The sequence below is a fragment of the Salvelinus sp. IW2-2015 genome, linkage group LG4q.1:29, assembly GCF_002910315.2.
Source record: "Salvelinus sp. IW2-2015 linkage group LG4q.1:29, ASM291031v2, whole genome shotgun sequence".
NCBI classification, from domain to species: Eukaryota; Metazoa; Chordata; class Actinopteri; order Salmoniformes; family Salmonidae; genus Salvelinus; species Salvelinus sp. IW2-2015.
This window is the reverse complement of record NC_036842.1, coordinates 59474115-59487018: the sequence shown is the minus strand read 5'-3', so window position 1 is coordinate 59487018 and position 12904 is coordinate 59474115. Positions and strand designations below refer to the sequence as shown.

The 12904-nt window shown below is 42.2% G+C and overlaps 1 protein-coding gene across 1 annotated transcript in view; it reads left to right on the top strand.

Annotated features, from left to right (window-relative positions):
* The window catches only part of sv2bb (synaptic vesicle glycoprotein 2Bb), a 29728-nt gene extending 18988 nt beyond the window's left edge, over positions 1-10740 (top strand). The window contains exons 2-13 of the mRNA XM_023985209.2: positions 884-1617; positions 5133-5313; positions 6369-6520; positions 6996-7129; positions 7335-7424; positions 7554-7667; positions 7776-7864; positions 8065-8229; positions 8674-8807; positions 9127-9327; positions 9660-9819; positions 9986-10740. Coding sequence (XP_023840977.1) covers positions 1155-1617; positions 5133-5313; positions 6369-6520; positions 6996-7129; positions 7335-7424; positions 7554-7667; positions 7776-7864; positions 8065-8229; positions 8674-8807; positions 9127-9327; positions 9660-9819; positions 9986-10169 — 2067 coding nt within the window. The 5' untranslated portion in view covers positions 884-1154 and the 3' untranslated portion in view covers positions 10170-10740. The remainder of the gene's footprint in view (positions 1-883; positions 1618-5132; positions 5314-6368; positions 6521-6995; positions 7130-7334; positions 7425-7553; positions 7668-7775; positions 7865-8064; positions 8230-8673; positions 8808-9126; positions 9328-9659; positions 9820-9985) is intronic.
* The last annotated feature ends 2164 nt before the right edge of the window (positions 10741-12904 follow it).

The window sequence follows — 12904 nt, the reverse complement described above, 5'->3', positions numbered from 1 at the left end:
TTACTTGTGAATGTGACAGCGTGGCTTCCCTCCTTTACCACGCTCAGGCTGTAGAGATGTAAAGAGAACTGTTATGGGGTGGATTAGTGGGGGAGATTTGTTCGACTGGTTATGTCATTATCAGAGTTGTCAAAGACGTGAAACTGCTTCATCTGAAATGGAACAATAGAAAAAAGAAGACAAAATAAAAAATAAAATAATTACCCTTCAAATTGTATTGTTTGCTCGGCAAAGAGTTGATACAGAATTACCAAGATGTGATCTATAGGTTTAGAGGTTTAAACTAGAATCTAGATTTCAATCTGCACCATGTGAAACAAATTAACAGAATTTATTTAGCAAGTGATTCGTATCCAAGAAATAAGAAAAATATGTTTTTATACGCTCAATAATTACACAATTCTACGTCTCATTGGGTGTGGTGTGTGTTAATATTGTTGTCTACAATATTCCATTTGTGTTGTAGTGTGAGCTGAATGATCTGAGAGGGTATGACATTATACATCAAGGCAATGGCCTAAGGTAGCATATTACTACAGACATGTTTAGGTAGCGGTAGGAATTCTCTAAGGAACCTATTAAAATGGATCATTTCAAGGAATTCATTTATCATGCCAGTGAACCTCCGGTGACATTTTCATGCAATCTGAAACTGCATCCAGCTGTTTCAGTACTGAGTCCATTAGAACTGGGAAAAGGCCCTACAGTAGATAGATGCAGTAGATCCCAATGATCTACAATATGTCTAGTTTCAGCTCCCAGTCAAATCTATACAAAATGGATGAAACATTCCCAAGTGTTCTGAGTAAATCAACAGAGTATTGATTTTGTTATCAATCATAAGAAATATGAACAGCATAACCGAATACACTTTCTCTTTCAGGTTCAGCATGAGGCCTTGTGAAGAACTGAACAGGCGAAAGTAGCTACTCGACAAAAAACACTATTGTTCCAATACAGGTACTGCTAAAAAGAGTAGTTGAACAACAACCTCCTCAGAACAGGAACAAGAAACAACTGCATCTGGAATACAAGAACACACACGGAGCAAAGCACCGGAACAAGGTGTCCAGGAGTATGCCAGTCTAGTCTAGAATCATCTGAAGGATTTCACTGCAACAGTGCTAACTTGGCTGTAGCGTCTCAGCGGCATCATGGCTGACCCTTACCAGAACAACGTGTACCACCAAGGAGGAGGTGACCCCTACGGCACCTACGGAGAGGGAGGAGGCCAGGGGGGCTACGGTTACCAGGGCGAGTCCTACCCTCAGGAGGAGGACGCAGCCAGCGATGCCACGGAGGGCCATGATGACGAGGACCAGATGTACGAGGGGGAGTACCAGGGGATCCCCCACCCTGACGAGGTGAAGGCGGCCCAGAGGGCAGCGAGGGCCAAGGCCAGGCAGGCTCAGGCAGGGGCTACGGAGCTGGAGGAGCTGGCTGAGCAGTATGAGGATATCATGGAGGACTGTGGGCATGGACGGTTCCAGTGGACCCTGTTTATAGTGCTGGGCCTGGCCCTCATGGCTGACGGGGTGGAGTGTTTTGTGGTGGGGTTCGTGCTGCCCAGTGCGGAGAAGGACATGTGCTTATCCAATGGAGAGAAAGGCATGCTAGGTGAGTCATGGATAAATGCCATTACTTGTTAGAAGACATACAGCCCATACTAACACGTTTACAATGTCTGGGTCAACTGATTCCAGCCAATAGCAGCCTGGCAATCAATACTAGCCAGCAGGTACTTAAGTACTCCGTAAATTAGAAATGCTCTCAAATTAGCTAATGGCACAGTCGATTTCAAGATTAATCTGTTTGCTTGTCATGCTCTACTGGACGTCAATATATTCCTGCTTAGTGAAGCCGGTGGGAAATTTATGATCTGTATCCCCACAGCAAATAACACATTATTTTTGGCAACCGGAACGGGTCTGAGGCACGCCACCAATCACACTGATTGAGACCATGCAGCATTTTGCAGGTCCATGTCTGAGGGAAATGGGCCCTCTTTCCATTCCACCTTAACAACAGCAGCTAGCTAAATAAGCACATCAGACGAGTTCACAACATTTCTGAACGGTTCTTCTCAGAGACAGACGTAGAATATTTGAACACATAACAGGGCATTCAAATGTTCAAGGTTTTCTTCTCAAAGGCTTGATAAAAGAACTGGCCTATCTAAAATAACTGACGGAGATAAATCAAACTGGACATGGGAAAATTTGGTTAAGAATACGACATCTTTGAAGAGTGGGACACATTGTTCTAGTGCAGTGGTGAATTAGTAATTCAGAGTTAACAATACAAGACAAGTCCTTCACTTTGAAGCCTGTGGGTGGAAGCTGTCCAAGGAGACAAATATCTGGGATGAGAGGGCTTTTTTTTTTCTCCCTCTCTCCAGCCAACAGCCTCCTCCCAGCGGCCACAAGCAGGCTGTACTGATAGTACTGAGTCAGCAGGTAGCTGAGGAGAGGAGATCGATAGCTACTCTACTGACCTTGCGTCTAGGATACGTACTGTTCGCCTGCTGCTTCACTTTCCTTCGGCTAACTTATGCTGCAGCAATCACAATCACAATCACAATCACAATCAACTTTTATTCACGGTACTGTACATTCTGCAGCCCTCACATCTCAGACTGACTGACATGCCCAAAGTAATGGCACTTCGAGTATAAATAATGTTTTGAATTGAATTACATTGAATAGGTATGGTGGTTTCAGGGTACTTTTAGGTACTCGGAGGAAACAGGGTATGCTTGATCACAGTGAAACATCTCATGTAGCATCTCCTTTTAAAAGGAATAAGTTAGCAGATGTTCTGTTTTGGTGTGGCATGAATGCTGCTCTTTACAGTAATTTCATCTACATATTTTAGTCCAAATTTACAGAATGCACTCTGGTTTTTCCTCAAGGGTTGATATGTTCACTCCTTAACTATAAGCAATCAGCTTCAATGGGACTGAAATATGAGCTGCCTCTAATCCACACTTTCACTGTGATCACCACAGCATACATTCTGACTCAATGGGTGGAAGCTGTCCAATCAGAAGGCAGAGTGGCAGCAGTGTCACTAACCTTCGGGGAAAGGAGGGTGGGGGATTGGTCGTCTTCTCCTTATCCGGTGATGGGCGGGCCTTCGCTCTCACACCAGTCATCACCCACACCCCCCATGGCAGTGCCATCTGCAGTGACATCGTGGCCCAGAGCGTGATACCAGGCTTTGGCGCTAGGCACATTGATACATTTAGTTATTTTGGGAAGATTCTTCCCCAGTGATAGATGGGTATGGTTGATAGGCTACATGTAAGCTGAGGGAAGCTTTAGGCGTACATATACAGTACAGTGCATAGAAAAGTGTCACAGAAAAGTACTAGAAGGGTCACATACGTTATAGGTACTTATCTGGGGCTTAAATAGTCTTTATCTGAAAATACTGTACTTGCTTGCTGAGGCACAAACACAGCCAACTACAGGATTCTATCAAATATCAGCATTTACTTGAACTAAAAGAAAATTATACTTGACGCAGCCTTTCATTATATGCTAAAAATACTTGTTCCAGCCAAGCTTTGCAAGAAGGACAAAGGTACACATTAAACGGTATGTTCTAAAAAGAGACACCCCACTGAGAAGTAAAAACACAAAAAAATCATTATGACATCTAAATAGCATACCTGTTACCATTGTTAAGGCTTTACAAAGGACCACTCAAGGCTATTAATTTAACCAAAAACACTTAGTCTGTTGTTACCTTAGAAACACAATTTTACCTCTCTGACCTAGCCCTTGAGAGAGTAAGAATGCAGAGTACAAAAAATGGGTATAAACATGTACAATTATTCCAATAAATGTTTGTGATAAGAGAATTTTGTTCTCCAGGTTCATAACCCAATTTAATTATATTACTCAGTCTGCGAACCAGAATTTGTAAGATCCTGGTCGAATGAAACAGACGGAGGCCCAGCTAAATAGTCAAAAAGGTTTATTCACGGGAACGTTCTCCAATCAAGAATACAAAACAATTCATTTTATACTGACTTCTCACGCCCACACATTCACACAACCATACGCACACACATACACATACACACATACATACACACATACACACAAACAGACGCACACACAGACGCACACACATGTCCTGCTACCCAGCCGCCAGAGATTAGTGACCTTGTCCTTGAGACTTACTCCCCGTTCTCTCCCAAATCTCTAGTCAGGTCGGCACCAAGCTCAGACAGTCTGTGTTTAAAATACCATAAAGACATATTGTTTTACCCTAATTCTGACTAGGACTACACATTTATTGATTATGATTTTATACATTCTAATCACTTCCATACAATTATATGTTTCAGGGCGGAATATTCTAATCATTCAATTAACAGATAATTCTCACCTAACAGAATTTTGTTTGAGTGTGTCCAACTAAACATGTTTTTTATTACACAAATTATTTCATTAATGAGAGATTTCTGAATACTGTCCATAGGACATTGTCCTGCATTTTGGCCGGGTTAGGCCGTCATCTCTCAGGAGAGATGGACAAGCCTGCCCCACGGTGGACAACATCAAAGTGTCACCAATGCCCAGCTATCACGATGTGCTGGGGCTACTGGGCTCTTTTAGTAGTTGAGCAATTCAAGAACAACTCTGTAAATTGTATGTTCCCTAAAATACAATGCTGGGATCCATAAAAACACAACCAGAATGTAGGGTCACAAACAGAATGTATGGTCACAACCAGAATGTATGGTCACAACCAGAACGTATGGTCACAACCAGAACGTATGGTCACAAACAGAATGTATGGTCACAAACAGAACGTATGGTCACAACCAGAACGTATGGTCACAACCAGAATCTATGGTCACAACCAAGAACGTATGGTCACAACCAGAACGTATGGTCACAACCAGAACGTATGGTCACAACCAGAACGTATGGTCACAACCAGAACGTATGGTCACAACCATAACGTATGGTCACAACCAGAATGTATGGTCATCTCAACAGTGTGTTGAGTGGAATCTGCCTTTCACTTTATTCACAGAGTTCAAATCACTAGATACATGTCTGCTAGTGAACTGTAGCTGTGCTGGCCTCTGACTGTGTCTTGCCTCTCTTCTGCAGGTTTGATAGTGTTCCTGGGCATGATGTTTGGGGCGTTCATCTGGGGTGGAATGGCAGACAAACTGGGCCGCCGGAAGTGTCTGATCTGGGCCCTCACCGTCAACTGTGTCTTCGCCTTCCTCTCCTCCTTCGCCCAGGGATACGGCTTCTTCCTCTTCTTTAGGCTCTTCTCTGGCATCGGGTAAGAAAGACCCCCGTCTATAGAGAAAGTGGAAACAAGGGATGAATTGCTACTCGAAGGAATTTGGGTTGTCACTGGGATTGGGGCTTAACCTGAACATGATCCTCTCCACCTGATAAAATGTGTGCTGTACAATGTTACGTATGTGTCGCACGACGTGACGCTTACACAGCTTCTAAAGAACTACAACAAAGAAGAAATAGTTACTGCAGGACAACACATTCAGAGCCTTCCTCCTCCTACAACAACGCAGCACAGTGCTGTCTCAGAATAGCGTTGTTCCACAGGGATGTAAGCTTATGCTTACTGACTCCAGAATCAGGTCAAAGCTACAGTATGCAAAAACATTGTGTTGTGTAAAAAGAAAAGCTGTTGTGTAAAAAGAAAAGCTGTATTAGTTCCGTGTGTATCCATGTATGTTTGGATATTTGTGGAAGCTCAAACTACTGACAAAAATCTGCAAAAAAATACTATTTTCCTTTATGTCTCCTGCTCCAAAAAGATATTTCAGTACCAGTAATTTACTCTCTAGGTTTGCATTGAAATACATCTCAGTGCAGTCCAAAATGTGATTTTGCTGTGTTTTATATTTCCACACTATGAGGTTGGAACTAATACTGTGAAATTGTGAAAATTATGATAATGCCCTTTTAGTGTAAGAGCTGTTTGAAATTTCAGCCTGTTATGGTGGGATGGAGTTCTGGCCTGCCTTGTGACATCACCAGGCAGTCAATTACTTAATAGACCAATAAGAAAGAGTGTTCCAAACCTCTCTGCCAATAAGCGCCAGTTTTCAGTTGTCCCCTCCCACTCAGACACTCACATATAGTCCTAGCAAAAATTCTTGCTTGAGAAATTGCTCTTTGCTAAGAAGCTATTTCTCTTTCTTTTTGACCATTTTAATTGAAAACAATCACAGTAAGGTAATTCATTGTTACCCAAAAAACGGCTGCATTGGACCATTAAATAAAGATAATACTTGCAAGATTACACATCTGTTGTGTAGTCTACAATCTCGGTGAGTTCCTATACTAATCCTGTGTTTCTCCCTTCAGCATCGGAGGCTCTGTCCCCATAGTCTACTCCTACTTCTCAGAGTTCCTGCAGATGGATAAGAGAGGGGAGCACCTGAGCTGGCTGTGTATGTTCTGGATGGTGGGGGGCATCTACGCCTCCTTCACTGCCTGGGGCATCATCCCTCGCTACGGTATAGTACACACTAAACACTCACAGGAAACTCTTACTATGACCTGGGATCAATATTATCTTGCTGACATAAGCAAGTTTAGCTACAGTGGTCCGTGTACTGGATGTTGTGTAAATGTAACCAAATTATAGCATATGTATTGAGTTCATTACTTGGCTGATAGATCTTTTAAAGATATTAGTCTGTAAACGCACAGTAAAATATATTTCAGTACCAGTCATTTACTCTCTAGGTTTGCATTGAAATACATCTCAGTGCAGTCCAAAATGTGATTTTGCTGTGTTTTATATTTCCACACTATGAGGTTGGAATAATACTGTGAAATTGTGAAAATGATCATAATGCCCTTTTAGTATATCTTACTGTGATTGTTTTCTAGACACATTGAGAGATTTTGGCTGTATTGTGTTCCAGGCTCTTGAGTCTAGACGTAGAGAATGAATAAGGATTGTGTTGTGGCTGTATTGTGTTCCAGGCTGGGGCTTCAGCATGGGGACAGAGTTCCAGTTCCACAGCTGGAGGGTGTTTGTGCTGGTCTGTGCCCTGCCTGCCATCACCTCCCTTGTGGGACTCATGTTCATGCCTGAGAGCCCCAGGTTCCTCCTGGAAGTAAGATCTGTTTTCTCCAATTAATGATTGTTCACAGATGAACAGTTCAGGAACGTCATACTCTGGGTTTAACATATTGTGTCGATAATTTTTTTACGTTCATAAATCAACACCGATTTTGTTAAATAAAACAAAACTGATCGATAAAAAGTGTGTGGACTACTATCCTAAGGTTTCACTCAGAGTATGTGATTGTCTTTGTCAGAATGCCAAACATGACGAGGCCTGGATGATCTTGAAGAATGTTCATGACACCAACTGGAGGGCTAAGGGCCAGCCTGAGAAGGTCTTCCAGGTGAGTGGAGACACGACAACAGTTTGACAATAAATAACACGCTCTTGAAGGGCTGCTTTGCCGTTTCTCAGCATCACAGAATATAATGAAACCTAACTAGAGGAGTGAACATCATTTCATTCCCGTCAGGTGACCCACATCAAGGCTCCTAAGACCAATGAGGATGAGTTCATTGAGATCCAGAGTGCCACAGGGACGGCTATACAGCGATGGGCCGTTCGAACCCTCACTCTGTGCAAACTGGTAGGCCCCAAAATGTCCTGAAAACAAACGTGTTACCTAATGAGACCAACATTAACAGTAACAGGCTATTAGTAGGTGACGTGTCACTATGCCATGTTTTCATTGCAGATGCTGAAGAACGTTGCTTCTCTCTTGGGACCTGAGCTGAGACTGAGTACACTGTTCATGGCCATCATCTGGTTCACCATGGCCTTCAGGTAAATATATGTACAATATATGTGATGCCAAAGAGGTAAGAGTGTATATATAGTGTGTGAAGCTGATTGTAAATGTATCAAGACTGCATCACAAATGGTATCCAATCAGGATGCAAAAATACTGTATGTGTATTCTAACGTTGGTTGTCAATGTTCCTTTTTACATTGGTCCAATAACTCTTGTTACCGTTGTGTTTCAGTTACTATGGACTGGGTGTGTGGTTCCCTGACATGATCAAATACCTGCAGCAAGAGGAGTATGAGTCCAAAGTCAAGGTGTTCCATAGAGAGAGAGTAGAACGCTTCCACTTCAACTTCTCCCTGGAGAATCAGATCCACAGAGAGGGAGAATACATCAATGACAAGTATGTCACCTCTATCGTCCCCTTCTGGCCATTCTCACTACTACATCACAGTACCACGGGTAGTAATATTACAACAGTCATTTCATTATCATGTCTCTTTAATATGACAATGTAACATATCATTCTATGTAAGTATGGCGCCCAGGGGCGCAACTTTGGTTTTAGACGTCGGGTGGACATAATTATAATTATAATATTTTTTTTTTTATCCAGTCAGATAAACACTCCCAACAGCCTAAAAAGCAAAAAAGCTATTTCAGAATGTGGGGCCCCATCCCCAGTGAAAGTTGTGCCCCTGATGGAACGTATCATTTCTTTCAAAATTCGACAGACAATTTTGAAGAGGGATAGTGCTGTCTGCCATTCTAGCATGTAACCATTAGTTAGCTGTGTGCCACTTGGTCAAAAAGTCAGGAATCATGCTTTTGTGTTCCATCCCTTTAGGTTCATCAGCATAGAGATGAAGTCTGTAAAGTTTGAGGATTCACTGTTTGAAGATTGTTACTTTGAGGACATCAAGTCCACTGAAACAATGTTTGAGAACTGCACCATCAGATCCACCGTCTTCTATAACACAGGTGGGGGCCGCTGGAGGTGTTACAGTAGGCCAACCAATGCATCACATTGTTAACAAGTTTAACCCTTTGGAAAGTTTCCAAAAGAAGAAAAGGTTAAACGGAGATTGAACTTTTGCAATAATCAAGTCCTGCTCAATATGAATGAAACATTGTGACCATACAGTATCTAATGCATGCCAGCATCATCAATTACTATTGCCATGTTTCACTGTAAAAAGACAGTACATATTGACCAATGGACTAAGAATTGCAAAGCCATGCATGTTGCTCCATGTATCCTATTTATGTATTATCAATGCCATTGTCACGGTTCCTCCAGACCTGTATGAGGAGAAGTTCATAGACTGTAAGCTGGAGAACACCACGTTCCTCCACAACAAGAGGGGCTGTCACCTGGACATCGACGAGGAGAACGACGTGCTTATCTACCTGGTCAGCTTCCTGGGGTCCCTGGCTGTTCTGCCCGGCAACATTATATCAGCTCTGTTCATGGAGAAGATAGGCAGGGTCAAAATCATAGGTGAGTAGGTCTGCATTGGACAAAGTACAATGGTAAAAGCTTCCTTTCATTTTAGCTGTATTAGCTCTTACAATGGACAGGTAGGACAAGTGCAGATACTGTGTAGAGCAGCAGCTCAGCTATTGAACCTCCTGGGATTCTGCTCTGCAATTGTCAGATGAGAAATGTGTTATGGAGTTATATCTATGGGTGTGAGCCTTGAAATATGAAGGAACATTGAAGTGTGAATTAATCGTACAGCACACCTCACGGCTACATCACCCTCTGCATACGACGTGCCACTGAGCTAAGCGACATTCTACCGTGAGCCCGCTCTGCTCCTCTCTCTGCAGGCCTCTCCATGCTAATCTCAGCTGGGTGCACCTTCTTCCTGTTCCTAAGCTTCAGTCAGGCGGCCATCATAGCCTGGCAGTGTCTGTTCTGTGGGGTCAGCGTGGCAGCATGGAACGGCATCGAGGTCATCACAGTGGAACTCTACCCAGCCTCCAAAAGGTACAGTACAGCAATTTCTTAGATTAGGCCTATTGGAGATAGCTAGATTATACTAAATCGTATGATTGATTTTTATACTCTTAGAACTATGTCAACCCATTATTAGAAAGTTATAAAGTTAGTTTCCTGTGGTTACTTAACCTGTGTCCCTAACCTCCTCCCACAGAGCCACAGCGTTTGGGGTGTTGAATGCCCTGTGTAAACTGGCTGCTATCCTGGGTAGCTCCATCTTTGCCTCCTTTGTGGGGGTCACCAAAGTCGTCCCCATTCTCCTCTCCTGTGCTGCTCTGGTGTGCGGAGGCCTGGTGGCCCTCAAGCTACCCGAGACCCGGGAGAAGATCCTCCAGTGAGGTGGTCATACTGGCCAAAAGGTCAAAGGTGCCAGGAGCAACCTTTACAGGCGGAGTTACTCTGAGAGACACACAGGCATTAAGCAAGATTGGCTTTAACCAACAGGAATTGACAGGAGTTTGTTCCAGCAACATATTGAGAACCTTTAATAACATGCTAACTAACAGTGTGCTTCATTGTCTGTTCTGTCTCCCCAGTTATGACGTGTTTGGAGTGAAATGCTTTAAAATCTACTCCGTATATAAATTATTCTTGGGACCAAATGGACATTTTCTCAAATTCAATCGCTTATGTATCAGTCTATGAATCCTAATTTGCCCTACTAATGTATGATACTGTACATCTGAGACGAGATGAAAAATCTGAAAATGTATAAACCTCGACGGAGACTTTGGTAACCAGAAACAGATTTCTGGTCATGGAAATCTTTCTCCAGTGCCATTTTGAATTCACGTACTGTTGTTTTGTTCTGCCAGAATGACGTTTTTTTATCTTGGCCCTGCCTCAATGAATAGTTCTCAACTCACACCCTCTACCTTCTCGCCAAAATGTATACTCTCTGTAGACTGTTGCACTCCCTCCCTGTTCTTGTCTTGTGTTAAAATCAACCTACAGTATGGAGTGGGAGAACAGCAAATATCCTTCACCACATCTGTACTGTATTTTTGAATTTCTAACTTTAGTTGAGTGTTAAGAAGTTATAGTCCATCAGTAGGTCGCCACAAGAGAAACAACATAGAACTGAAATTTACTGCAGTATTTGCCCTTGGAAACCACAATAAATCAATTTATTTGTCGATTTTTGCGGTCCAACTTCACAATTGAATCTAACTAGCAACTTCATTTAGCAAACTGGTTGGTCCTAGAGTGTGTTTGTGTGCTTGCTTGTAAATGTTATCAGTTTCAGCCTCCATGTTACTGCACATGATGCTCTGCTTTATTTGTGTTGTCTATGCGACGACATCTTTAGTTTTTCTGTTTAAGTGGTACCACATAGAAATATGAAGGAAAATGTGTTCTACAATATGTGGGGGAAATGCTCTTATTGTATTGGGGATGGGGGATTCACTGAAGCACACAGTGCTGTTACTGATAACTGTCGACTGAGTTGCATGTGTGTGTGTGTGTGTGTTATCTACCTACCAGGTAATGTTTCTGTGTCTTTTTCATGTGTTGTTCAAAAAGCAAGTAGTCTGAATGATGTTTGCTGTCTGTGTCAATGTAAATAACTGACTGGATTGTAGCTTGTACCGGCTTGAATTAACAATCACTTTAGTTAGTTTAAGCATTCATAAGCTGTTTCTTGTCAAGTATTGAGGAGCCAATTGCATTTCTTTTCCAATACAAAACAAGACTTTTTCCAATTATTTCTGTCATACTAACAATCAAACAGTTACACGCCTTGCTGTTGAAACACTATTTTACATTTGACTATCGTTATTGTATCTACACTATATTCACACAATAACGTAAGACATTTTAAATAGAGAAAGTTACAAAGCAAGAATGAAGGTGATATTGAATTATCCTTCTTCAAAGTGTAGCTTTGGTTTCCTTTAGCTAGTCTATCGAGCACTTGTACCATCCTCCATAGGTAGACACTATCACATTATTGCCGATACATTATGTAGTAATTAATACCTGTTATACCTCTCTTGAAAACATACACTGATCTGTTATCAACTGAGCTGCAGGAAGTTACCCGCCTTACCTGAATGCAATGGTTCTGTCGAGCCGTAAGGTACACAGTGTTTTCAATAAACCTTGTTTTTTCTCAAGCATATGTTTGAACTGCATCACCACCGTTATCAAGGGATCGGCTTATGAATACAGTTCTTAGGCGGTTTGTTTTCCTGAGTTAGTTTGTGTGTCCGTCATTGTAAAACAGAAAAAGCCTTGTTCTTTGATTTTTCTATTTTGATCTCAAAATATTGTCTGTCACGGTAAAAGACATTCATTTCACATACATGTTTCGTTTTTTGACTGTGAAAAAAAATTAAATCAATCTATCAGTGTACTGTGAGCGATGTCTGATTTCTACTTGGCATTAAGGGCTGTAATACGTCACTCGGTGATAGACAGACCTGGTTGGTTCAGGTTTCTCCAGTGATATGAAAGGTGTAAAACATGAGCATGAGGAACTACACAACTCTCATAACGCATTCATTCTGAGTTGCAAACATGCTCTCTTTACGCTTGGTTGAGATGTTTTGAGTCAGACATAGAACCCATTCAGGGCTTCCCGTCATTTCACCTGTTTTGAGTGGGGGGACATTGGAGGCGTGGGGGATGGTCCTCAACAGAGAGCATTGAAGGGGGGGGTAGATTTGTGGGTGGTGATGTTTACTCTACCAGAGGTGTGAAACAACTCACTTCCCCATGGACAACATCAGGACACCAGGTCCAATACAAGAGTAAAAATGGGAGCTGTGGATATTTATAGGTAGGGCAGGACAGAATACTAACAGTGAATCAATCATATTCCTTGGTCTGCATATTGTATGAGGAATTGTAAACAATTATACAGGACATAATAGAGGTTAACTGCTATACAAATATGAATCTGGTGAAAATCCATCACAGCTCTTCTCTAAAACCACAAACTGGATTCTAAGGCAAAAACTAGACTCACTGCTTTAAACAACTGTGGAGTGCTGAGTGTGCGCACCTGGGAAGGCTTGGACCATGTCAGGCAGGCTGAGGTTTCTGGTTGCGTGGGGGGCGGACAGGACAG